The sequence below is a fragment of the Silurus meridionalis genome, chromosome 2 (assembly GCF_014805685.1).
Source record: "Silurus meridionalis isolate SWU-2019-XX chromosome 2, ASM1480568v1, whole genome shotgun sequence".
Classification (NCBI taxonomy): domain Eukaryota; kingdom Metazoa; phylum Chordata; class Actinopteri; order Siluriformes; family Siluridae; genus Silurus; species Silurus meridionalis.
Window position 1 is genome coordinate 12643068 of NC_060885.1, and position 27868 is coordinate 12670935.

General features: G+C 36.8%; 1 protein-coding gene across 2 annotated transcripts in view; it reads right to left on the reverse strand.

Moving 5' to 3' along the window:
• Nucleotides 1-4570: 4570 nt before the first annotated feature.
• The window catches only part of LOC124400432 (adhesion G protein-coupled receptor A3), a 191196-nt gene continuing 167898 nt past the window's right edge, over nt 4571-27868 (reverse strand). Inside the window, exons 15-20 of one of the 2 annotated variants that reach the window (XM_046872263.1) lie at nt 27697-27824; nt 23258-23381; nt 16994-17142; nt 14940-15002; nt 7289-7384; nt 4571-7052 (exon numbers count right to left, since the gene is read on the reverse strand). In XM_046872263.1, the coding sequence (XP_046728219.1) occupies nt 5726-7052; nt 7289-7384; nt 14940-15002; nt 16994-17142; nt 23258-23381; nt 27697-27824 (1887 nt within the window). In that variant the 3' untranslated portion in view covers nt 4571-5725. The remainder of the gene's footprint in view (nt 7053-7288; nt 7385-14939; nt 15003-16993; nt 17143-23257; nt 23382-27696; nt 27825-27868) is intronic. The other variant, XM_046872272.1, reaches the window with a different exon arrangement.

The following is a 27868-nucleotide window of genomic DNA, read 5'->3' on the forward strand; positions in this document are numbered from 1 at the left end:
TATTGAGTTTAACTATCTTTAATTTTGACATTTAGAATTTAAAGCTTATAGTGACTGCTTGTAGAGGAATCCATGGCGGATTTTTCCTTTGAACAGATTTACTCATGCTGCGTTTTTTCTTTCTGTTAAAAAAAAGAAAGAATTAAAGAAAACAGCATTTGAGTATGAAAGGTGAAGCAAATTGTGTAAATCAACATTTGTATTGTATTTTGCAGATTGCAGGTTGACAACCATGCTTAAAAAAAATATATGAAATATAATACAACATTGTTTTAACAATTTTTGTAAAAAAAATAAAAAATACACAGATATTTTGTAAGTTTGTGAAGATATAAGCATCTAGAATTTACAATTAATTTCATTTTGTATAATGATTAAATGATATATACATAAATTAAACATACAAAGCATTTGAACATAGTAAAGCTACAGGAAATCATGTTTGTAAAACAGATAAGTTACTGTTGTAGTAGACAAATGCTATAAAAAAGAATGGAACGGAGAAACACAACAGGCTTAATGAAAAAGAAAGAAAAAATATGCATTGGTGTGTATGTATATATATATATATATATATATATATATATATATATATATATATATATATATATATATATATGTGTGTGTGTGTGTGTGTGTGTGTGGTGTACAAATATATATAATAATTTGCTAAAAACCGCAACAGTGATTAAAAATGTAATCGTTTACTGCTGCTGTTATTTGCTGCTTTTAGATTTAGTGTTTGTTTGCACCGTTTTAATTGAATCCATCACTACTGTATGTTGTGAGCGAGCTGATTGTGCAAACTGATGCTCGTGAGTCACGACAGAACAGATGTAGTTCGACTGTCCCAAAGTTACAACAGTTTACTATAACACTTCATTAAACTACACCATTTGCACATGATTTGCACATTTTGCTCACCGTGCTGATGTTTCACCCTAGCCCGTGACATCTGTGTGTTTTCTTTTCATGTATTCATGCATCACTATGGTACTTCCATGCCAAACCGACTCCGCTTTGCATAGCTTCCAGGTACATCTTTCTTTGTTGTGTTTAATATAAAATGCTCCCATATACCTTGGGTGACTTGAAACCCACACTTTTTCTTGTTGCTGGTTGACCCTGTACTCCCCATTTTCCCAAGCAGCTGTGGTATCTTCACGTCTCGATAAACCGTAAATTGAGCAGTACAACTTATCGATAACGGCATTCGTTAACAATGATGTTACAGACAAGGAACCAATCCAACATCCAAATTTGTCAATAGAGGCTTTTTTAAATAAATAGCTAGTAAAAATATCCTACAAATACGCAACGATTCAACTAATATTTATCTTTTTTAATTAGATTATGTAAGACTATAAGCCTATTTGTATATAATTCAAAATATTTCATGCTTGAAATCCATTATGAAAAAATCTTTTTTCCTTCATCTCACTCCCTCACAAACTCACACACACACACACACAAACTCCAATACCTACACCTCCGCTTACACACAAACCCATGACTACATCTACACACACACACACACACACACACACACACACACACACAAACTTCCACACACAACACACAAATCTTATTTTCTGTACAGATTATTTAAAACAATATTAATTAGATAATCTAGAGGTTACATTACTTTTTAAAGTACACCTACCTTGTAGCTACAATCACCTACTCAGGTAAACCCATCTTACCTGTGCATTTTGTAGGAGTGCAGCTACTCACATTAGCTCTAATGTTTCACCGCACACATTGTAGAGCAGAAATTACATAGGTGTTGGTCCACTCTTCATATATCAGCTCATATCTGTACTGTCTGTTTTTTTTTCATTGTGTTCCAGTGTTTTCAGTTTATGAGACAGTTTCAACTTGCGTATTCAGAGTAGTCAAGCTGCTTAGCTGGTTTAATTAAGTATAAGCTAATTACACAGCTCACTGCTTCAGAAACACAGAGTGATGATATGCAGTCTGTCTATGAGAGTTATGGTTATCAGAGTGCTCCCTTTGCACAAATAGCCGTACTCATTTATTTGGTATGGGATGAAAGATTTCTCCATTTTCTGTGTTTTAAGTGGAACACCTGATGCAGTATGACCACACACAGATTCACACGCTCATACGCACATTGTTGCCACACAAAGCAATTCGGGCCACATAAATCCAGTGGTGAAAAAATACATTTATTGGAGTCCATGGGGAATGTAGAAAAAAGTTGATGGAGGTTGTTGGCTTTGCTTACAGTATCACTGGAATATTCTGATAAACACACACATACACACAATCCCAAATACATACATGCTTGTGCACAATAGTACACCGTCAGCAGTTTAGTAATGTTCTCCAAAATGGTACAGATAGTTCAACACAAACTCTCTGAAGAGCAAAGCTGACCACAGTAATCAGGATTTGAGACAGATTTGATTTAAAGACAGCATAGTGAGTCTTTTTTATGCCAGATTTCCTATTTTTTTCCAGTTTGACACACTGATAGCAAAATGACACACATGCCTTTCAGACGTCCATCTACTACTAATAATGTTCCACTATTAATGTTCAGAAAAGGGGTCTGAAATAAATAGGAGCAAGGTTACTAAAGATGGCCATGGCTATAATGAATTGTTTATCCTGTTTTTTTTTTTTTAGGAACTGAGAAAATACAAAGGTGCATCAGAACAAACAGGAGACAACAGATTTGGCATCCGGATTTCCACAGGATGGGCAAAGCTATTTTCTCTTTTTTAATCAATGTGATAAACTTGCATTGTACATAACTGATCCATATATTACAGCAAGTAGGCTTCTGGTTGAACCAATTTTTTCTGAACGGAAGAAGTAGGTTATAAAATATAGTCTGAGCAAGAGAACATTTTTATAATGAAATGCAAAATCAAATAAAGTAGCTTACACTGAACATTTCCTTGAACATAGATGATAATTTCCTGAGTCTAAAACCCCGTCTTTCCCAAGAGGAGCAGTTAGACTCCTGCTGTGAGCAATTTTTTTTTTCCTGTGAACCATCTGGGTAAATTAAGAAATTGGTTTTGGATTGTCTTTTTTTTTTTAGGATTTTCTATATAAAAAGGCAAAATGAGTTAAAGTACTTAAATTTGCTTGACCATCAATTTAACAAAGAGGGAAAAAGCGAGGAGTAGTTTCACGAAATACGCTATTGTCACCATTCATAGAAACATCTTTCTTATAGCTCACAGTGTATTCGCATGTTCCACAAATCATCTGTGACAGAGATGCATTAAAAACAATCAATTACATACCAAAACTCAGATACTGAGCAATAGCCAAAATATAGATAATAAAATAAAATGGATACTCCAGTTATTGGAAATATCTTATTTATTTCATACTTTTTAAAATTTATGTTTGTTGAACAGGTCCATATTTTGAACCACTGGTGATTAGTGAACAAGAGTGACAGCCAGCATTAAAAGAAATGGCTGAGATTTGTTAGAGGTCATCACCCAAGCCAGATATGATTCTTATTTTTATATTGTATAGAAATAAGATTCATACTAGAAATCAAGTGATGATTTTGAAATTATCTTCTTACTTCTATGTCAAATGTTGAACAAATGAAGTGTGTGAGCACACTAAGCACCACTGGCACATACTGCCACATACTGCATGGCAGTCTAGAATGGGCCAAAAATAATTTACATTTTAAAACTGGATTTAAAGATAATCAGTACTGTACTATTTTACTATATTCTTACTGACTACTTTATTAGAAAAATCTGCATACCTGCTCATTTATGCAATTATCCAACCAGAGTACAAGCCAAGAGCTTCAGTTTATGATCAAAGCAAACATTGTGATGTGGGGTAGGTGGGTTTGATCTCAGTGACTGTGACTACAGCATGGTTGTTGCTGGAATTTTCATTAAGTCTCTAGAATTTAAACAGATTGATACAAAATAAACAAAACAACATTGGATAAGTAGCATAAACTCTTTGCTGACAAAAGAGAGGTAAAAGGGTAAATGACCAGACTGATAAGCAACAGTAATTCAAACACCACTTTGTGCAACTGTGATGTGCAGAAAAGCAGCTCGGAATGTACAACACATTGAACTGCAACAGTAGAAGACCACGTCGAGGTCTAGTCCCATCAGTCAAGCAGAAAAATCCAAGGGCAGAGAGTGTACAGGCTGACTGAAACTGGATAGTTGAAGACTAGAAAAAGACCAGCAGTTTGAGTTGATTTCCTGCTCACCACAGCTGTAAAGATAGTTATTGTGTTATTTCAATGTTTCTATTAGAGATAATTCTGCTCTTAACACACTCCTAAGGCATTATTCTATCTTTGGAACAACTGCCAAGTACGCACACACACACACACACACACACACACACACACACACACACACACACACACACACACACACACACATATATATATATATATATATACACACACACACACACACACACACACACACACACACACACACACACACACACACACACATATATATATATATATATATATATATATATATATATATATATATATATATATATATATATTTTTTTTTTGTAAACTCTATAGACTGCTAAATAAAAAGCCCAGGAAAGTTTCAGAAATATTAAAACGAGTCTGTCTGGCACCAGCAAACAATCTACAGTCAAAGTCACTGAGAAGACATTCTAATCTTTACTTTAGTGGCTCCTGAATCTCCATGATTAGAACTATCGCTGTGCTGCCACATTGATTGGATACCAGCATAAATGTTCCAGTATATAGATGTTCCTAATAAAGTGGATGGTGAGTCTTAATAAGTAAATTCTTTCATGTTTTATTCCTCAGCAGTGGTTAGTTTGGGTACTCCTACTGACTAATGGACCTTTGATATGTAATTGTGTTAGTTGGTCTTCTAGCACCGGAGAGTAATATGATAGGATTGTTCTACACACATCTTGATGATCGGAAAATTTACCACAGTAACTGTATAACTAGTACAGATCTGCAGAAAAACAGACAGTCTCATTTTTTAGTTTGCACACTAAATAGGGCAAAAAGAACTCAGACAGAACTAGGTCTGTTTTTTAGTCTGTAGTGTATTGTACTAAGTATTAGCTGTTGTTCACAGTTTACAGTAAGCATGATTGTTAAAGTGACATGAAAACACGGATGAGTTAAAATTGCTGGTGATGTATTCATGTATTTGGACACTTGGAATTTATTCAAAGTGCTTTTCACTTTACTTGTGTTGCACAGTTTGAGCACTGTCAATAACACTTTTATTTAATAACTTAGATCTCATTAGAGTATAATTCGGTATCTTACGAAATAATTCTTTTCACCAAACACTAAATTGATTGCATTTGCAGAAGGACATACACAAAGTACATTCAAGTGCACTCGCACATACGCAAAACCCATTCGCACAAGAAGTCACACTCAGATAATGTTTGTTATCCTGTAGTGATCAAATTAGCTTTGTGGTAAAAGGTCAAATCCGGACACAGAGCATGACCCCAATCTGGCAGCCAGTGTCAAACAACATTTCCCTTTTCCCGAAAAGTCAGGTCCATGTAGCTTTTCTGGAGTGGCATTTCTGTAGAATTAACAAAAAAAGAAAACAAACCTGAAAGGAAGGATTTGTATTAATATTAAAATCAAAACAGATAAGAATCTTTAGAATGTCTGGTACGTTTTTAAATCCTAGAGTAGGTGGTTAACTGCGCATCGAGCCCTTAACTACACGGTAGTTTCATTCTTCCAGGGTCCAGTGCGTATATTCCCTGTGCTGTCAGATGTGTACAGATGGCACTCATGTCCACTTCCTTTAAGAAGCCCGTTCTGATTGGGTACACACTGTGGGAAGGACTGTCTGCGAGGGTGCATCTCAACATGGCCGTGACACGGCACTGCAAGCTCATCCTCAGCCAGCTTTCCACAGCCGCAGAGGAGGGTTCCTGGCTCCCTGCTTTCAGCATGGCACAGGGGTGAGGGCAGGATCTCTGCCTTAGTACAGCATGGGGGCAGATGGCCTACTGCACCATGGCACAGTGGAGTGTCATGGTGAGAACATGCATGATGCCACTCCCGGTGCTCATCTTGGGCCAGATGGCAGATGTGACCCTGGCGTTGACAAGTACTATGCGGGCTGTCTGTGGGCGAGCTGTGTCCACTGCCTGCATCTGCACTGGCTGGAAGATGGAAAGCCAGCTCTCTCTCTCCAGCTGGTGATGCCCGCTGCCTTCCTTTAGTCCTGCCTGGTTTCAGGCAGCTGTGTAGGTGAATGGGCCGCTCTTCCAGCAACTTCTCTGTGTGGAGAGCTGAGCAACAAGGGCTCACAGGACTCACAGGGGTCAAGCAGGTTACGTGGTTCTGAGCCTGCAGGTTACTAAGCTTACAAAGGCCATGTGAGTGTGTGTGGCTAAGGACAGATTTTCCTGTGCAGGGTGAGTCCAAGTGGCAGTGATCGTGCCCATGCCCATGCCTGTGTACATCCCCATTAATATTGACCTTAGGGCGCCCATGGGCATGTCCATGCCCCTGACAGGTATTAGCTTGGTGACCAGGACAACAGGCACACCAGCAATGCCAGACATCGTCACGCTTAGCGCAGTGATGAATCAGCACAAAAAGGCCCAGGGTGACTGAGCATGCTCCATACAGACAGCTGAATATCATGTCCAGGAAATGAGCCTGAGACACAGCCAAAGCCCCAAAGGTCCATGTGGCTAAGAACAAAAACAGTGTGAATGCAGCGCTCCTTAGTTGGGCCTTGAATGAGTGCTCATTTGCAAGTAAAGATGGGTTAAACAAGCCAGGGCAGCCAGCATGGCAGCGCGTCCCATCACCTCCTTGCATGCCAGGTTCACCTTGATGGTGGCAGTGGGGCACATCGGCAACAGAAAGTCTCTGCTGCTCCTCAGACAGCACCTTCAGCTCATATTTCCTTTCTGGGTGTTTACGCAACTGGATGAAGGTGCACAGGAAGTAAACACAAGTCATCAGGACGATGAATGCCACAGGTCCATAGAAAGCCCCAAGACTAGGTTCCCATGCCATCCAGCAGCTGCAATGAAAAAGTAGTATAATTACCCACAAACGTTATACCACCCATAGCACAAAATAACTTCAAAGCATATCAGTAGTTGAATAAAATCACATCAGACAGAATAAAGAGGAAAAACACCAACTAAAGCTATGTATAGAAAAAAATATTTATAGTATGTTGCTGCACCAGAGACATTTCGAATATTGTGCACAACACATTTTCAAATATCAACCCCAAATAAATAATTTGCTTACTATGGAGTTTGCTCTCCGCTGCCATAATTTTCTATGTTGATGGCAGCTGTGATGCCACAGATAATGAAGGGAATTCCTCCACCGATTAAATAAAACCTGCAGAGACACAAAGGCAGAAACATGTGTGAAAAAAGAATTAGAGATCATATAATAGAACATGACTTCCTCGACTTGCTGTTAATAAGTGTGAAAGCACAGTAAGTGTATAAGAACAGTTTGAGAACTTGCTTGTTAAGCATTTAGATACAGTGAATATATAGTGTAAAGGTAAGCCAGCCATTAGGGTTGCACAAGCCAGTGCACTTTTAGTGCCAGTCCCAATCCCGGATAAATGGGCAGGGTTTCATTAGGAAGGGCATCCAGCGTAAAACATGTGCCAAATCAAATATGCGGATCACGAATCAGAAGGTTTATGGATGTGGTGAGGGAAGAGATGCAGGTACAGTGGAACCCACTTATCTCGACCTCGGTTAACTCGACAACCCTATTAAGTCGACGTTTTTAAAGTGGAACCGCTAAATTCTCGCTTTGTCTAAGCATTTTTTAATCGGTTATGTTGACTTTTTTATGTCGCCGAACCCTGATATCTCGAGCACAAGGGGGGGAAAATTTGCCATTTAACGTCGGTTATCTCGGTGCAGCCGCAGAAGAACTCACGAAAGTGGCGGAAAAATCAAGCCTTACAGATGCTACAGGTGTTGTATTGTATACTGGTGAATCTCTGCTGTTAGTTAGTGCACATATGCCTTTTGTTGTTAAATGTTATGCGATGAACGGGAGGCGAAAGTAGAAGCGCGGCGCTGAACAGCACACGGGAGAACGTGGGATGAGCAGCAAAAGCATAGAATGAACACCGGCAGGATCCGGTATATGCCATATACCAACCAGAACGGACGGGGAGAGTGTGGAAGTTTAAATAGGAGCTGGTGATGATGATAAACGAGCAACATATGTGCGCGATTGAAGCCGGGAGCTTCAGAGAAAGCAGCCGAGAAAGCACCTGCCGAAGTGGGCGTGGCAGGTGGATTCCTGACAGTTTACAAACATGTACTGTATGTACATTTTTATAGCATGCCTCTATCAAACAAATCGCGGCAACGATGTTGTGTAAAAAAAACCTCCAAAAACACGTGCATGCACATTCTCATTTATTAACGCACATCATGTACATAAAGAAATTTCAAGCACGTTAATATATTGCCGCCATATTGGTTTTCGTTTATCTCGATCAACGGTTATCTCCATGCTTTTTGGCAACCCCCCTAGGACATCGACAAAACCGGGTTCCACTGTAGTTGGTTTGAAAGAGGAAGATGTAGAGGACAGGGGGGTATGGAGACGGATGATCCGCTGTGGCGACCCCTAATAGATGAAGCCGAAAGAAGTAGATGAAGAATATATAGTGTAAAGGTTCTTGTATGTGACAAATAAAGCTCAGTGAATTGAATTCAACTTCCACTCACATACTTTTTATTAGGTGATTAAATATGAATGGGTACAACTTTTTATCACAACATTAGTCTACATTTAATGGTCCAAAATAATTTCCTCAAGCATTTTTTCATATGTAGAAGCCCTTTCACGCTTTGCCAACTCATTCTTCTAAGCTCTCTCTCTCTCTCTCTCTCTCTCTCTCCCTCTCTCTCTCTCTATCACTCTCTCTTTTTCTTTCTCCCCCACTATCTCACTCTCTGCAAACCTTGTGAAATTCAATTAAGGTGAGTACTTGAGGGCATCTCATTAACAGTCCTGTCATATTTGACAGAGGCTTTTCTTCAAAGGCTTTTACCTCATCATAAACATTCATCACTCACACACTTTTATTGCTAAACTTGTGTGTGTACGATAAAACATGAAAAAATGATTTGTGGGGTCCTTCCCCTGGTCCTTAACTTTACAAGCATTGATTTCAGTCACACTTTACTGCATTCAAAAAAGAAAGAAATCATCGCAAAGACATGCCAACATTGCATAGACCTATTGTGTGTGAAGAAATGAATGTATTCACACACACACACACACACACACACACACACACACACACACACACACACACACACTTTTACTTCATACACTTGCCTACTACGAGAGCCTGTTTTCTGGCCTTTGGTCTTTTCTTTGTACACATTAAACGCCTTTCCACTGAGACTTTGAGAGCCCTTCTTTAGAATGCATACCAGAGACATAGCTTTTTTAGACCTAATATCAGTACTATCAATAACACACACATACCGCCACTTACAACAGACACACTCCATTAGGAGGCCGTATGCTTCAGGCTAGTCTCTAATTAACATACAGTACATCTGTTGTAGGGCTGTAATACAATGACACTCTTTGTATCTTGACTTTACACCGTACCAAATATCAGTCTCTGTATCTGTATTATGATTTATAATTAAAAACAATTTTATATGAACGATACCACTATGCTCCAGGTTATATAATAAACACTAAATAAAAAAACCTTAGCATCTCTATCGACATCAGGCTAAAACTCAGCTAGCGCACGTGTTCATAATTGGTCTCGGTTCATGTTAAAATCGACAAATTGTTGAGACCCATGCGATAAGTGCGCCTCCTAATCATATCTCGGTTTGTATCTATTTAGAACACCTTATCTGTTTATTCCAAGTAATGTATTCATATTCATATTTACATTCTTATTCAAATGACAAAGGCAAAAACTTCCTTTGTTGTTTGGAGCATGTTGAACACTGAGTCTCTAGATGGTGAGAACACATTAATACATTAATTAGAAAAAACAACTACATCTTACAAATTGATGATCGGCCATGCTGATGCTCAAACACTTACCAGAGGTAGATACTTAAATAACAGTGTAGCAGAGGAAGACTATGACATTGGAATAGGGCACTCTGATTAAGATGATATTGTGGTCTGGCCAATAAGCTACTTTGTCAAAGGGTTTCCATTTAAGAGTGTATGTGTGAGTGGCTTCTTGTGGGTGTGTTCATGTGTATTTATATATGAGTGCAACAGAGGTGAAGGTAATTGATTTGTCTCCAGTTGCTAGACTTCAGTGTCTCTGTCTTGTGACAGCTTGCATTAAAGTCAATCACAGATGAGCCACCCAGTGCCACAATCATAACATTATCTGCTTTTAGATGTGCCCCGTTACTCATACACACATGTAAGCATGTATTGCAATACCTGCGAGGTGTTACATGTAATTGCATATTTGATTTAAATTGATTAAAATGAATTGTACATGGAACAAGAGAGGGGAAATTCTAGATATATATAGGCCCTTTCAACAATGGTTGCTCTCTTTAATCCTAAAACTGCATCTAAACCGACCCTTGGTACTGGAAATGACCCAAATGACCCACGTGAGAGTGATGTGGTGTGATTTAGACACCCAGATGTTGAAGGAAGGTTGAGAGTTTAAATCTAGATACTGCAAATAATCAGTGATGCAGACAGTCTAATTCTATTGATTCTAAAGGTGAACTGGATTATATTTAATCTATGGTTGAGCCTCAGAAGTGACAGCAAGCTTGTCCACAAGAGAATGCTGATTTAAATGCCACTCTGATTTATTTCCTTAAGACTGCAAAACTATCCACATTGATAAAACATGAGTACAAGCACACCAAATACCACTTTTAAAACTAAAAACTAATACGTGGAGGTTTTAGCTCAGTGGTTAAGGCATTGGACTTTGGATTGGAAGGTCACAAGTTCAAAATTCAACCACCACCAAGCTGCCACTGCTGAGCTCTTGAGCAAAGCCCTTAACCCTCCTCTGCTCAGTTGTAAGTCACTCTGGATAAGGGTGTCTGCCAAATGCCATAAATGTAAATGTAAATACCAAATAATTTTGCAAGTAGAATTGGGTGCATTTCTGCTTAATTGGAATGAAAAGCTTTTAGATGTACTCATACACACATGCAGGCATGTACTGCAATTCGGGCTGAAATGATTCCTTGAGTAACTCGAGTAATTCGAATACAAAAAAATCATCGAGGCAAATTATTTCCTTCTATGCTTCGTTTAGTCCATTTAACTACACACGGAGCATTGTATTTCCCTGCGGACCATTATTATTGTCGCACCACCCGCTAAACTCTGGAGCGTTTTGGACAGGTAACACACGCTGTAGAATGAAGAAATGGAGGAACAGGGAGAAAACAACGAGTGGCGAGGAGCGAGGGGCGAGGAAAAGATTCATATGGAAGTCAGTTTTCGCCATATTAAAAAATAAAAAGTTAATAAAAAGCAATTCCGAAATTTTTAGGCAGTCAGGCAGCGTCACCCCCTCTGTAGTGCCAGAAAGCTTTACACATTGCACATCGAGAATGAAATAGTCTACAATCAATAGAATTACATGGTATCAAACTAAGCTTCTGATCCCTGAGAGAATTACAAGAAATACCTCAGAACTGCAAGAAAAAAAAGTCGGAATTTGGCAAACTTTTTTTTATGTGTTGAGAAAAAGGGCTTCCATAGGATTCAGGCCAAAGAATATGACAGAATGTTTCTGAGGTTTGGGATAATTTTAAACTAAAACATAAAGAAAACACCATACAGTGCATTTACTTTAATCTGAAATAAATTTTTATATTTTCATTTAGGATTTATATATATATATATATATATATATATATATATATATATATATATATATATATATATATATATATATATTAGCATTTGACGTAATATCGCAATTAAATGCACTAAATGGGTTTAGTTTTACAGATATTCTTGTATAAAATTTTAGCAATAAAATGTAAATTTTTCTAATAAGAAAACAAATTACTTGTTAATTTCAAGAGACCTGTCTTATTTTCTCTTGCATATTTAGTATTGCTCTTTAATACAGAAAAGGTACTTCATAAACAATTAATCGTTAAAAAATTCGTTAGAATACTTTACTAAAATTACCGATAGCTACAGCACTAGTTGAATTACCTGTGAGGTGTTACATACACACTAATAAAACAGAGCAAAAACAAATTGAGTGTGGGGCTCATATACATGATTTTATAAAGGTGGACAATATGCAAAAGATCTGCCTGTGGAACCAACTACTGATATATCCAAGGGTACATGGGGCAGAGAAACAATACATATTAATATCCATTGAAACATGGTAAAGTGATTGGGTCTGATGATGTTTAATAATAAATTGACAGGAGTAATTGATACTAATAACGTCTGCTTGCTCTTCAAGAGTATACTCCTTTTGTCTGCTAAACTGAGAATGGTATCCAGAAGTGCCAGGAAGATTAGTTATATTTATATTATGCTGAAATACCCTGGCCAGACATGGCAAGTTTACAGTGAGGCCCTGCCCTATTTCCTCTGGGATAACATTTTATGAAGCGTATGGCACAATAAGAGATTCACAGTCTCTAAAGCTATTGGGAGCCCTTCGAGAATCTACTGCCACATGGGGATTGAGAAGATCAGTACCAAAGTATATAGCAGTGTGAGATAAAGCTTAAATGGTTTGGTCTCGCAAGAGATGATGTGACATATTGGATACAGACAGAACCAGAATGAGATCAGCTACCAGAGAAAATTGTGTTGTGGCAAAATAGCCACAACTGGGCTAAAAGTATAGATTCTTAAAACTGCTAAACACAGTATGTATTGTTAGGCATACAATGAGTATGTGTAGGATATGTCTGGACCAGAAATTCAGAGCTTGCTGAATTAGGTTAATGCCTAATGCAAAGGTTAGTGCCTAATACATAAAAACAGTAGAGTGACTATAGGATTTTCCTGGAAGAGAGATGGGGAATTATTCAACCTATACAGCATTATCCAGTACTCATAATGTCTGCTACAAAAGTGAAAGCTGTTTTATTTAATCATTGTCCTAATAGCCTGCATCTATAGTATTTTTGTAGGTACTCTACTGGTCCAGCTTTGTAAAATAACATGCTTCTCTGAGTTGCTCTCAGGTGTGAGGAGGTATAGGTATCAGTAAAAGGCTTAGCAAGATTATGAATAGAACTTTAGAAGCATGAAAAATTTAGATTAATATAACATTAGAGGCCAATATCACAGTACCCCCACTGCACCTGGGAATTTAAAATCCTCAGTGGCACTGGGTCTAAAATAATCCACTAGCCGAAAATATGGAGAGAACAGTAGTTCTGTAGACTGAAATGCATATTTGATAAAGAGACTGAAAATGATTTACATAAATTGTGCATGGAACAAGAGAGCTAATCTCTCAGGGGAAATTCTAGTTATATATAGGCCTTTTCAACACTGGTGGCTCTGTTTTTCTCAAGAAATCGGTTTACAAATTTGATTAGCCAAGATAATCCTGAAACTACATCTAAACCAACCCTTGGTAGTGAAACTGACCCAAGTAAGAGTTATGTAGTTTGATTTAAGATTTTAACAATCAAATTTACTTGATTCTAAGGTGAACTGGGTTTTAGATGCGGATGATACTTACTGTATACCAAATGACTATGCAAACAGATTTGGGTGCTTTCTGCAACTCTAGCCCTTTGTGAATAGCATCACATAACTTTGCTTTAAACCCAATGAGTCATCTTTTCACATCAACCCAGATTGCAGAGTGGGATTTTGTCCATGTCTTAAAACAAAAGTGTTGGAATGTTTTACCAGATTGCTACAGCCTATGTATGTATAAGTTAGAAAATTGCTGTTGATTTGATACCTTTTGTAGGGTCAGTTCCTCTACATTAATTTTCTGGTTAAAAGTAGCTGAAGTTTCCTACAGTTAGTCTGTGAGGATAGAACCAGCTGTTTTGCCAAACAGAAAAGCCTACTTCCCATTAGCAAACATACAAAGTAGGCTACTTTAGCAGACTCATTTGGGAAAGCTGTGGGTGAGCTGCCTGAAGAGAGGTCAACTCTGCTGGATCCTGTTAATAGGATGCCACACACCAGGGTGAAAATCTGAAGGGTTTACTGAAAAAAAGTAAATAAAATTCAATACTCAGTAAAAACAGTTCCAAAGTCAATAGAAGGCAACACAGTAATCCAGTATCACCAGTGAAGTAAAGCAGGAGCTAAAACAGAAAATATCAAGCACAAACCAAGCATACAGCATGGCCCAACCTGCAACTCGAAAAGAAAGAGGACTTTGCAACAAACAAGACTTAATTAGGGGTTCAAATACACAGAATCCAGAAACTACAATCAGGTGAATAAAATGCAATAAACACAAATCTGAAATTTGAACTATGTTAACAACAATGCAGCAAAAATGATTGAATAAATTCCCCAAATTAGCTCCATGTTCTAACATGATTATGAGTTAGTTAGTTAATTAGTTAGGAAGATAGGGATGTGGTCAGAGTCTGTAATAATCTCCAATAAACAATATATAAACTTTGCTTTATTCAAATGCTGAAATTAAGCATGCAATGGCTCTAACAGTTTGCCTAAATTAAAGCAGGAATAAATTTGAAGGTCCTGAGTTTATGACCCTAGGGAACAACAACTACCCAACGGAATGAAAACTGTCCAGGACATTAACCCAAAATTCACCAAAAAGCACTCTAGCACACATTTAAAAATTTTCTCTAAACACAATATTTTTTCTTTTTGCATATTTTTAAAATACTTTTCATATCTCTAGAAAACAATTGTTTTCAAAATGTCCACACACACACAAACCTCTTTATGTACCTACATAAATCTGCATGTGTTTTTTCTAAGGCGATGAACACATAACACACTCTCAGTCTTTTTCTCCCTGGGGAACATTGACATAGACAAACATGTCAATTTGCTGAACCAGCTGCAGATGTTGACATAAAGAATGTCAATCAATATAGGTTTTCGCTGAACATGTAGAAGCAGCGATTGCTTTTTCAATAATTACCCGTACACATAAATAAGGCAGGGATACAAATGTACTTCCGATATGCCAATTCTTAGACATAGATTGAAGTGTGATTGGTATTCGGTTAAATTGGTTGCAACACCTTGTGAAAGTCGAAGACTAAAGCACAATCTACTGCAATTATTCTGCATATTCCTAATTTTCTCAGCAGGAGCTTGAAAGGCCACCAGGTAACTCAGCAAAGGAAAAATCTCACTTCTAATATCCAAGCTCTTTCATCTGCAGGATTTTCTCTTAATTGCCAGCTGCTTTTGTAGCCAAGGTCAAAAACTCTTGATAAAACTGCAGGCAAAAATTAGATTGTACAGTACAGATGATAACGATGCTGCCACATCAATCTGAACAGAAAGACTACACACAAAATGACAGCACAATCTTTTTGCTTCTAAAAATTCACGTACAATATAGTCAAATTCAGAATAAGGTCTAAGGTCAACCCTACCTACATCCACAACTGGAATGAACACCTGTTTGCCCCACACACTTGCAGACACACACACACACACACACACACACACACACACACACACACACACACACACACACACACACTCCAGCATATACACACATATACAAAATCAATAGTAATGCTGCAATCCACCATCCTGGCAGTAAATACTGCATTACTTCATTACACCACAGCATCTTGATGTCATTGCAAAATATATACTGTATGGACAAATGTGGAACACCTCATTATAAAATGTGTATGTGCTTTTTTAAACAATCCTATTCCGCTGTTATAATATCATCCACTCTTCTGGAAAGATGTTCTGCTAGACTTTGGATTTGGACTGTAGTTAATGTCAACAGTTTTCTACACTGACACATGACTACAGTTTGCATCTGATCACCATCACTGCACACCTCAACATCTTTTATCTGCAATAAATGGACATTCGGTGCAACGCAGATGAGGATGGGTTCCCTCTTGAGTCTGGTTCCTCTCAAGGTTTCTTCTGTATGTCTTCTCGGGGAGTTTTTTTCTTGCCACAGTCACCACCGGCTCGCTCGTCAGGGACAAACGTACACATCGCTTTGTGATTTTGTGCACAGGGGCTTTGTAATGCTGGAACATGTCTGGGTTGCCTAGTTTAAAAGAATGGAAGATCTTATGCTAGCACCTGACAGATTGGAGAAGAACTACATACAGTTTGGATAAAAATGAAAGTACATACACCATCTTTTATTTTTATAGCTTTACATCATCATATGAGGCTTATAAGGACTTAAAATTAGGTAAATACAGCCTTAGATAAACAACAATGCATGACATATTACACTGTTATAATTAATTTTTTACAAAAATCAAGCCATAATTAAGAAGCCATGTGTGAAAATCACAGAATGATAAAATTCAAAGAAAGTGTACTTTCTTTTTTCTCAGGTGTTCCAATACTTTTGTCCATACAGTGCATATATAAATAATGTACAGTGTATAGTGGAAAGCACAGCCATGTTTCTAGTTCTGCACAATTTCTCCATGAATAACCAGAATGCAAGCAAAAAAAAATCCTTATGTAAGCCCAACAAAAAAAAAATCCTTGCAGCATATTAGCATAACATCAATAGCAGGTCAATGAGAAGGTTAAAAACAACATCCATGGTACAAAACATTGAAGAGACAAACACCTCGGTTGCCTTCAGTGCAGCTGAACCAGCTTGATTCTGAATGAATTTCAATCAATATCCAATTGTGCTTTTTAATCTTCAAAGCAGAACGTTATTCATTGAACATGCACCGATATCAGTCTGAACATAATCACATAAACCTGCACAAAAGAATTGAACACCGAATAATGAACAGAGACAGAGACATAGTGAATGTATGCGTGTCTAACCTCAGCATGGGCGATCTGGGTGGGTGAGGAGGCAAGTCTCCGTCCTGAGGCTTGGGGGGTTTCTTGATCACCTGTTTGTAGATGTTCCGTGCTGTGAAGCCCAGCCATAGCATAGTGGACAGGGATGAGTAATGAAGTAATATTCCAACCTATGACACAACACACATAGTACCCAGTTACAAATGGATAAGTCATATGATTCCCTTCAGTATGCCGCTATTTATAAAAAAAAAAAAACATCTCTCTGATTTCATCCTTGAAAAGCAAACATCTAAATCTTTTATAGTCATGATAATCATAATATCTCACTCTCCCCTATGAATAAGGCAGCATTTTTCATTCCAATTACACTGTTATTACCAGGACAATTTAGTACAGAGTGGATGCATAGGTAAATGAGCGCTTTTTTCCTTATTAACACAAATAGAGCTAATTGCTTTCGTTTATTCATGAACTGTGATGAGAAAGAGAAAAAAAATTAATAACTTAATTGACCAAAGCCATATTAAAACACAAATCACTAAATATCTTACCCATTCAACATCAACCTCAAAACTGTTTAAAATTAATTGGCCAGATTATCATCATTATCCACTCAAAATGATATGTGAGCATATAAAGCAGAATCCATTGTTAATTAAAAGGCTAGGAACCTTGTTCAAGCAACAATCCAGTAGCTACTATATAAGATTTAAAAGTCATTATGAAACATGCTTGTTATTAGGAAAGACCTTAATCACTGAAGCACAGCTTTTAAAATTTATCTAACCTGCTGGTCAGGATTATAAGAAAATTACTTATGAGGCACTAAAAATACTATTTCTAAAAATGTGCTTTCCCAAATGTCTATTATTTAATACCTGTCACTCATGGGTAAGTGTGAGACCAATGTTAAGCCTACAATGCTTACTCTTTGATACTTCCGACACTGGTAATGACAGAATCCTAGCTGTGTTGTCAAGTTGCTTACATGTGCTCTCCAATGTTCCAACTGATCTGTCTTACGAAGTACATATGCACACGACATGGCATAACATTATGACCACCAAGCAGGAATAACTTTATGACCAACCTGCCTAATATTGTATTGGTCCTCTTTTGCTGCCATCAAGCATTAACAGCATGTTGCTTCTTCAGCAATTTGAACTACAGTAGCTCATCTGTTGGATTAGACCAGACAGGATAGCCTTCTCTCCCCATATGCATCAATGGGCCTCGGCCTGCCATGACCCTGTCGCCAGTTCACCACTGTTCCTTCCTTGGACCACTTTCTGCAGACCAGGAACAGCCCACAAGAGATGCAGTTTTGGAGATGCTCTGACCCAGTCGTCCAACCATCACAATTTCGCCCTTATCAAACTCCAATCTCCTTACACTTGCCCATTTTTCCTGCTTTTAACACATCAACTTTGAGGACAAGATTTTCACTTGCTGCCTAATATATTCCACCCACTAACCCACTATTCACTTCACCAGTCATAATGTCATAATGTTATACCTGATTATATACTCAGTGTAGAGTGTATATATATATATATATATATATATATATATATATATATATATATATATATATATATATATATATATTATATATATTTTTTTGAAAGATGTAGAGAACAGAGTTGTATGGAGATGGATGATTTTCTGTGGCCATGATGAAGATATAATCAGTGCTATTCACTTCACCAGTCATAGTGTTTTATATATATATATATATATATATATATATATATATATATATATATATATATATATATATATATGCTTGATCAGTATATGTGGGTTAACATACAAAGGTTTGTTATCTTTATTATTACTTTGCAGTATCATAGTGACACTATATGGCCAAATGTATGTGTACATGTGGTTTCTATATGTTCTTCCCCAATCTGTAGCCCTAAAGTTAAAAGCATACCACTGTATATAATGTCAAGAAGTGGTGCCAAATATTGTAACTATATCTAGAACAGGATGTTCACAAAAGACCTACATGGACGTGATGGTTTGGTGTCCACATACTTTTGGCCATCTAGAGTATTACACAATCTCTAACTGATTTAAATCCAGCTTCCTTAACTTTTTACTGACTTCATTTTATCCACTGTCTTCATTATGTGTCCCATTTTCAATGCTCCTTACGTACTCCTTTTTTTTAATGTGCACTAGAGCCCAAATAGTCTAATTACAAAAGGTTACATTTAATGTTATTGAGAACATCTATAGAAAATTACCCCCTTGTGCACCACACACTGTAAACCCTTTAATACCTGAATAAGAAACTGGCCCTATTGAGAGCTCCAGAGGAAGAAATCACAGAACTTCTATTGAAATTCAAACCCGTATTAACTGTTGTGATGTTGCTATGTGAAGGAAGAGAGTGAGTGTGTATGTATGAGAGAGAGAGAGAGAGAGAGAGAGAGAGAGAGAGAGAGAGAGAGATTGATTGATTTGTGGCAAGCATCTTAGGCCTCCACAGAAATAGCGCTAAACATGCCTGCGGGGCAGAACTGGAACTCTGCCCTTACACATTCAAATACAAAGCAGATCAATAAAACTCTGGCAGCATCTCAATCAGGCCAGCTGCAATTCTATAAAATATGCAGCGAGGTGTAGATTTAAAGTTCAGCCCATGATTCATGACTATTATTGTGCATGAGTTCAAATGTTTAGCAAAAGCATATGTAGGTCATAAACCTCAAGCAGTAACAGAAAATATTCTGCAGGTCCCTCACATTCAAAAGGGATTTTAAGCAGAGGTTGTCCGTAAGATGCTGGTTTTAAGACGTTCTCATGCTCTGAATACAGCAGAGTTGCCATGTGGGGCCAAAGTTCATCTGTAATCTTGTCTTTGTGTGTAAAGACATAGAGTCAGGAAGACAGCAAGAAAGTTGAAGTATTGCACATTAATACACTAAACCAGGGGTTTTAGAAACTTTTCATCATATTCAACAGATGCCCTTGATGCATATTTATTTTGTATAAATAATACATAGCTCAGATATTACACCAATGAAGTAAAATATGTACAATAATATGCTGGCTTAATATTGAGATTGTAAATTCTCCAATGACAGGCACATTACATCCAGGACCTATTTGTTTTTGCAGTTACTGATATTTGAATGAAACCCATTCAATCAAGGGATGGGAAAACTGGCAAATACATACAGTTATATAAACTTAGTAATAAACATAACAACTTTGATATTGGTTAGCTGAAAGTTCCACTACTGTAATTAATAACTGCAAAAAATCAGATCCCCTGGACATTTTTTATAAGGATCTGGGATTTCATTATTCTAACCACTGCAAGAAATCCAGGCAATGTGAACTAATATTGCTAAAATGGGCAACTACTGGTATAAATGGGCTAGTAGAGATAATAAACCTTAACATCTCCTGTATTACATGGTATAAACCCACCTCTCTTGTCTTTTTTCTTTTTACTGTCTTAATTTTACTAAAAGTCTTGATTTTCAATGTCCCTCATTCTTTTACATAAAATATGTGTTAAATGGGCTTAATGCTATAGGTTACAGTTAATTTTAAGAGCAATTAAAATATTTCCCCTCTGCTCAACAAGCACAACTTTTTTAACACATTAATAAGACAGTAAAACAGCTGGGTTTCAAAAAACTATTTGTACAATCTACATAAGATCTGCTGTTATTGAAGGCTTTGTGGAATATACCTGACTGTATATTTATGCAGCCATACTGTACATAATTGACCATTATGTCAGGTTATTAGACAGTGTGAACGTTTTTTATTCTTCATTTTGGGTTAATGTTTTTCAGCCCACTTTGCTGACAGATCTTCAACACGTCATCAGCAGTGAATAAGGAGGCGAACGTGAAATACAGTCAGTCATAGGTGACAACAAATAAAGTTCCAAAAATGCCTTTAAAATTGGATCTCCAAGTACACTATGAACACTCAATTTTTGATCCAAGTACAAATTGCACAGATACCTGAACAGTAATATCATTTGTCACTGCTAAATTGTCACTGTACACTAAACTTATAAAAGCTAAAAATATTAATAAAGCACCTACTATCCTGCTCAATTACACCATACCAACCAATTTTTGCCAATGTAGAACATGTATTTTATTGAATATACAAAAAATATTTCTCCCCAGCAGTCAGAGAAGTCTGTCTGACATCCCACTATGTGAATAAAATGTATGTTCCCTTTATAACACAGCTTTAATGAATTAATACTTAATAATTTAGGTTAATCAATAATTTGTTAATATATAATCAATATCCAGGGATGCCTTGTATGAGTCAATATAAGTTTTGTTTTTGGCATCCATGTCATAACATTTACTAATCTTAGCTGAAGCACCACTAGTGCTCGTAAGAGAAAGACACAAGAGGCTAAAACTCACTTTATGTAGTCTATCAGTCAGTCTTTTAGCTCATTCCTGTGACACTTTTACAGTTGTGAGAGAAAGAAAAGCCAACTTGACACCAACATAACACCACACTGCTTGATATGTTTAGCGTTGTTAAAAACGGGTTTTCAAGGACTCATCGACACTGAAGCATTACATTTGGAGAAAAGATTTCAAGAGTTTAAAACTGCTTTTAAAATCCCAACAATCAATTTTCACAAAGCCCATTGAGAGAGCTAAAGTTACTGCCGAGTCTTTGTGCTCTGTTAGCGATCGACTGGATAAGTACAAGAAGTTTTTCACTGATGGTGATTAAAAAACAAAAAAACAAACAAAAAAAACCCAGCGATGATTCACTGCTATTATTCATAGATTTAAAAAAACAAAGAAGCTATATAAATGGCAAATAACAGTGTGCTACTGTAACAGCGCATGCCATATTAACACATTCACGTTATTAACATGTTTCTGTTTTCACTGCTGCTTCATGGTTTTTGACAGCTATGACACCATGATAAATTGTTATTAAAGTAATATGGCACTACATTCTGGGGCTTTTTTGTGTCTTTTGGGAACATATTGTGTGGTAGATCCTATATAAATGTAGACTTCTGAAGTGATCTTGCACTCCAGAAATGCTATAGACCTCTGGTGTAAATAGAAAAGTTTTCAACTTGTAATATCACTGTTTTTTATATTTCGTTGAAGTACCCTTCATGTCAATCAAGTGGTATAAAGTATTGTAAAGCCTTAGGTGGCTTTAGAACCTGTGTAAGATCGACATAAGCAGTAGACACTAAATTTGTGTGGCTAAGCCTGTGGTCATACTAGACTTTCTTAAGAGACTTCCTGCGAATATGGGTGGCAACTGGATATGACATTGTTAAAAGATATTATCTCCTCATGCTAGCAGAGACAATGCAAACCAGGCAGATTTATAAACTGTTGAATTCATATACTTTTAAAGCTGTGTTGTATAAAATGAGATGCTGTAACACTGCTATAATCAGTGCTTTTCTTCATCTTGTAATTTTCCGAACAGGTCAAGCAACGCTGCTTTACTAGTGATTTTAATAGATAGCCTTTAGACTTCTATGGCTTCAGTTTTCCCTTCTGCGACACAGTACGCATTACTTCTCATGCTCTACTACTTCAGCACCATTCAGTAAGCCTGAAAGAAAAGGTGTATGAGTCACCTTATTCAGAACATTGTAGCCTTTATTCCAGCTGTTTTTGAGTTTACCATCTAGACATTGGTTCACTTGATTACCTTTCCAGGAGTCTTACAACAAAAAAGATTTTTGCGAATGGCCCATGCCTCCGACCTAATACAACATCACATTAGTCTTTGAAAAACCCGTAATCTCTGGGGTATGGAAGGCAGGGGTATTACTGTCATGTATAATATAGGCCACTGTTTACAAATACAGAATCGGCTATTCTCAAAAAATGTGTGCTATTAATACAAGCTAATACAGTCAATATATATTTTGCTCAGTACATGTCTGCATAGATCAGTGGAACCTTGGCGGTAAGATTTATGCACACAAAACAGTCTTTATAAAGCTCCAGGGGAGGGGGATAAATAAAACCAACCAATAGCAAAGATCTATTAAGGACGAGGTCATCAAGGATGTAGCTGTTGTTAGTAACATTGGCAAGACGCACGGTTGAAAAGACCTGTATACTGTACACTGGGAAGTCAGTGCACATCAGTATGCACAAAAATAACATTTCAGTAGGCAGAGTTGCTTTGAGGAAGAAAGAGAGTGAGAGCAAGTGAGGGAAAGAGAGAGCGAGTGAGAGAGGGAGCATGAAAGGGTTTAAAGAGTGTGTGATTATGAAAAGGCCGAGGACTCACCGCTTGGCAGAAAATTGGGTATTTGATGCGGTTGATGCCTCCGGCAAACACAGCGAACGTCAGAGCTGTGTGGAAACAGAAGTTCAGGAGCATGTGCCATCCTTTCCGGCTGATCCGGATTGTACTGTTACAGAAAAGAACATATAACACAGTCATGTGTGGGCTGCGGTTTACACTTTAAAGCTTTAATCAAGGACTTCTCTTTGTGGAAAAAGCCCAATCGAATGGAGTGCTGTGTTTGGGCTGGAAATCATCCTTTAAGACCCTGCTGCACTTAGTTTAAAAACGTTCTCCTCTTTATCTTGTAAGCACTGCAGTATATATTTAGTATGCTTAATAACTTTAAATCTATTTTAGTAAAGCAGTATATATATATATATATATATATATTGTACAAGGATTTGAGCAACTTTAGCTTTTGTGGGATGTTCCCAGTCTGCAGTGGTCAGTATCTATCAAAAACGGTCGAAGGAAGAATGAGGAGGGAAGATTAACCCGTGTATTCCTGTCCAACAGGTGAGCTACTGTCAAATTGCTAAAGAAATCAATGCTGTTAATGTTCGATAGGTCAAAACTGTTTTGTCAGCAACTGGGGGATTACCACAATATTAAGTGGTCGTACATATATATATGTATAGATGTACAGAGGTTGTACTAATAAATTACATAATTGTTGTATTACTAATTTAAAGTGGTAAATAAAACATTTATGACAAGTAATTCACAATTTTTGTTGAGTTTACAGTGCAGTACATGTACAATTCACCTTAAAAAAGAAACCATCAAAAGGAAAGAGTCAAAACCTTCAGATTTTTTGTTACTCACGAGGGGTCATAGAATGTAACCCCTGCGAGTATCCAGGTTGCACTGTGTGTATATATATACAGTACAGACCAAAAGTTTGGACACACCTGCTCATTCAAAGAGTTTTCTTTATTTTCATGACTTTCATGACACACTGAAGGCATCAAAACTATGAATTAACACATGTGGAATTATATACATAACAAAAAAGTGAACTGAAAATATGTCATATTGTAGGTTCTTCAAAGTAGGCATCAAGAGAATGCCAAGAGTGTGCAAAGCAGTAATCTAAGCAAAAGGTGGCTACTTTGAAGAACCTACAATATGACATATTTTCAGTTGTTTCACAATTTTTTGTTATGTATATAATTCCATATATAATTCCACGTGTTAATTCATAGTTTTGATGCCTTCAGTGTGACTCTACAATTTTCATAGTCATGAAAATAAAGAAAACTCTTTGAACGAGAAGGTGTGTCCAAACTTTTGGCCTGTACTGTATATATATATATATATATATATATATATATATATATATATATATATATATATATAAAACAATTCAAACAACCATTCTATAAAGTTGACTTGAACAGAAAAGCATCTTTTAAATTACTTGTTTCTACTCTGACATCAGATTCCTGTTCATGACTGACAGTGGTCAAATCCATTGTGGTTTTCTGCTGTTGCTCTTATGCCTAAGGTTTTGTATGCTGTTCGGTCTGATATGCTTTCTTCCTGACCACAGTTGTATAAAGTGAGGTTATTTAAATTTGTTATAGACATCCTGGCCATTCTTCACTGACGTTTCACACAGAGAACGTCTCTAGATTACGTATGTAACGCTAGTTCCTGAGGTTCCTGAAAGGGAACTGCAAGCTCTTTTGAATGAACCATTCTGTAGAAATTGTTGTGGATAAAAATCCGCAAAAATCAGCAGTTTCTGAAATTCTCAAAGGTTGCTGAGATTTTAAAAGTTTATATAAACGGAAGCTCTTCATCTGTGCCTGTTTTGTGATGCTGCGAGACAAGCTAAATATTTCATTGGATGAAAGCATGTTCCATTGCTGTGCAATATGTTAAACGGCACGCAAGAAAGTCACTAATTTAAAGTACTGTTAATACTTAAAGAAGTTTGAAGAGATTCTATGCTTCTGTTAAGGACAAAAAAATCTCCCAGTATTCTGCACTATTGACACTACATTGTCTGTCTTTATCTATAAATCTGCAAATCTGAGGCAGGAGAGAGCTGTTGTGACTGAAACAGTTTCAGTGGGTCATTCTAAATCAACTGCCAATCATACTAGAAGTGTACGTGTACATGTGATATGGAGTGTGTGAGTTTGGCTACGGTAACAAAAAGTTACGGAAGTTAGGATGGCAGGATTAAGTACATTTATTACCATCATTTAAATAGAGGCAGAAAATTGCTCTAAATGAAAGGAAAAAAGGTGACATCAGGGTGGAGAATAATATTATCTAAACTGAGTTAAAGAAAGGCTGAGTGTAAAGCAAAAGTGTGTGCGGATCAGTATCTCCACTTCAGAAGTCTGTGGGCGTTGATGAGTGTGTAGACACAGGGACACAGCTCCCATCTCAATGACTAAGGCAGTCTGTTAGACAAGCCTGACTCATAGCAAACGGCCCAGCACCAGTTTAAAGAAAACAACTTAAGGGAAAGGAGAAGGAGAAAGATGAAAGCTGAGGCAAGAGGTGTACTGCGCTGGCAAAGCAACAAATCAAGACAGTTCACTTCAGTTTAAATGTGTTTTTCCTACTGATAAAAAAAGACCTGCTGGACAGGCTGAAGTGCGAATGTAGCTTACAAATCTACTACATATGGAAACCCACACACACACACACACACACACACACACATATATATATATATATATATATATATATATATATATATATATATATATATATATATATATATATATATATATATATATATAATGCGAACAGAAAAACATGCCTATAAACACTAATACACATCCCAAACACAAAAGCTTTGAGATTTATTAAGTAACATGCTAACAGGCACACAATACAGTACATGCAATGACAAAGTGCAAAACATGCTGTGGCCACACAATGTGCTCACAATAGCCTGAAATAATGGTTGATTTTTTTAACCCCAATACTCAAAAAATGCAAACAGTGCTTGGAATCTCTCACTAAATGCACTCCACATGACAAGCAAACTGAGGTTTTACAACTCAGAGCTATGAAATGCTCAGGAATAAAGAAGAAATGCAAGTTCAAGTAAACATATAACGTGTAAATAATGTACTGGTAAGTGCATTTACATTTATTTCCTAATGATGAAAATAAAAGATGGCTATTTAAAGAGTTAGAAAGCTACTTTGTAAAAATATGTTTAAAAAACTGTATTATTATTTTTTTTACTGTGGCTCACGTCATATTCTGAAATTTTGCAAATAAAATCTTGTTTGTGGATTACCTGAATAGCTTTTAAAACTTGAAATAGTCTCACAATATTACACATGATGACAAATTAAAACCATCTATGAACGAAAAACAGGAAGTAGAAATCTGGGATGCCGCAGTCCTTCTATTTACTAATTTCTGAAACCTTTACAGTATATTTATACAAAGACAAAGCAATGAATTAAAAAACAGTTTTGTTGATAGATACTTGTCCGTGCAGTGGGTTAAAAGTATGAGATATTGTGATAACGAGAACTATTTTGCCTGTCTCCCAAACCAGGTGGAAAAATGGTGGCCATTAATTACCAGAAGCTTACCAAATTAAACAGAATATGTAATTAGACACAGATATTTTTATTTGTTCACATCCTTTTCACCCATTATTTAGTGATCTGCATTAAATAAGTCATAAGTAAGGTTCATGCCTGACTTGATTTATTTCTCTTATTACATTTTTATATTTTATATTAGCTTTGCTTTCTAGCTGTACCAGAAAGAGTATGTAGAGTATGTATCTAAATCTATTTTTACTTTTAATATTCTATTTTTATGTCAGAAAACGGACAAAAATCCTCTCACTGCACATAATACTGTGGTTTCAAAATAAAAAGAATATATATATATATATATATATATATATATATATATATATATATATATATATATATATATATATATATATAAGTGAATGAAACACTGCCAGAGCAAACATGATGTGCAAAATGAAAAAATACAAATAATAAAATCAGGTTCATGGACTCACTCACCACAAATTTGCCATAAGTTCTGTCAGTTATTTCTATGACTAAATTATTTATGTGAAATCATTTCTCTGAGCCGCTGATGCAATTTCAGAATGGGAGTTTATTTGATTGATATGTTCCTGACCCTACTCCATTTAAGAATTACACATTTCTTTGCCAATGAATGAATGAAAATACTGAGTATAAATAACGAATGTCTGCTTAATTTCTCTGTAGGCGTATCATGATAAATAAATCTCAAGTATGTTCAAAAGTTACACTTAAAATCCCATATGTTTAGCCGAAATTGGCTTAACTAATGTTGTCTGGAACTGAACCGGACTGACGCTGGGAAGAAAAGAGAACCATGTGCATCTCTAGAGCGCCCCAATGACTTGGAAAATTAGACTCTAATGAGAGTGCCTGGAACGGACCTACCTGTGGTGAACTATGTAAGTGATGATGGAAGCAAAAAGGCAGAGCAGCATGACAGCGGTGCAGGCATACACGACCGGGTGCAGGAAGTCCCCCGGGTATGGAGGGAACGACAGCACCTTCTTCAGATCCTGCGGGGAAGCAGAAAGAAACATTTAGTACTATTATTGAACTG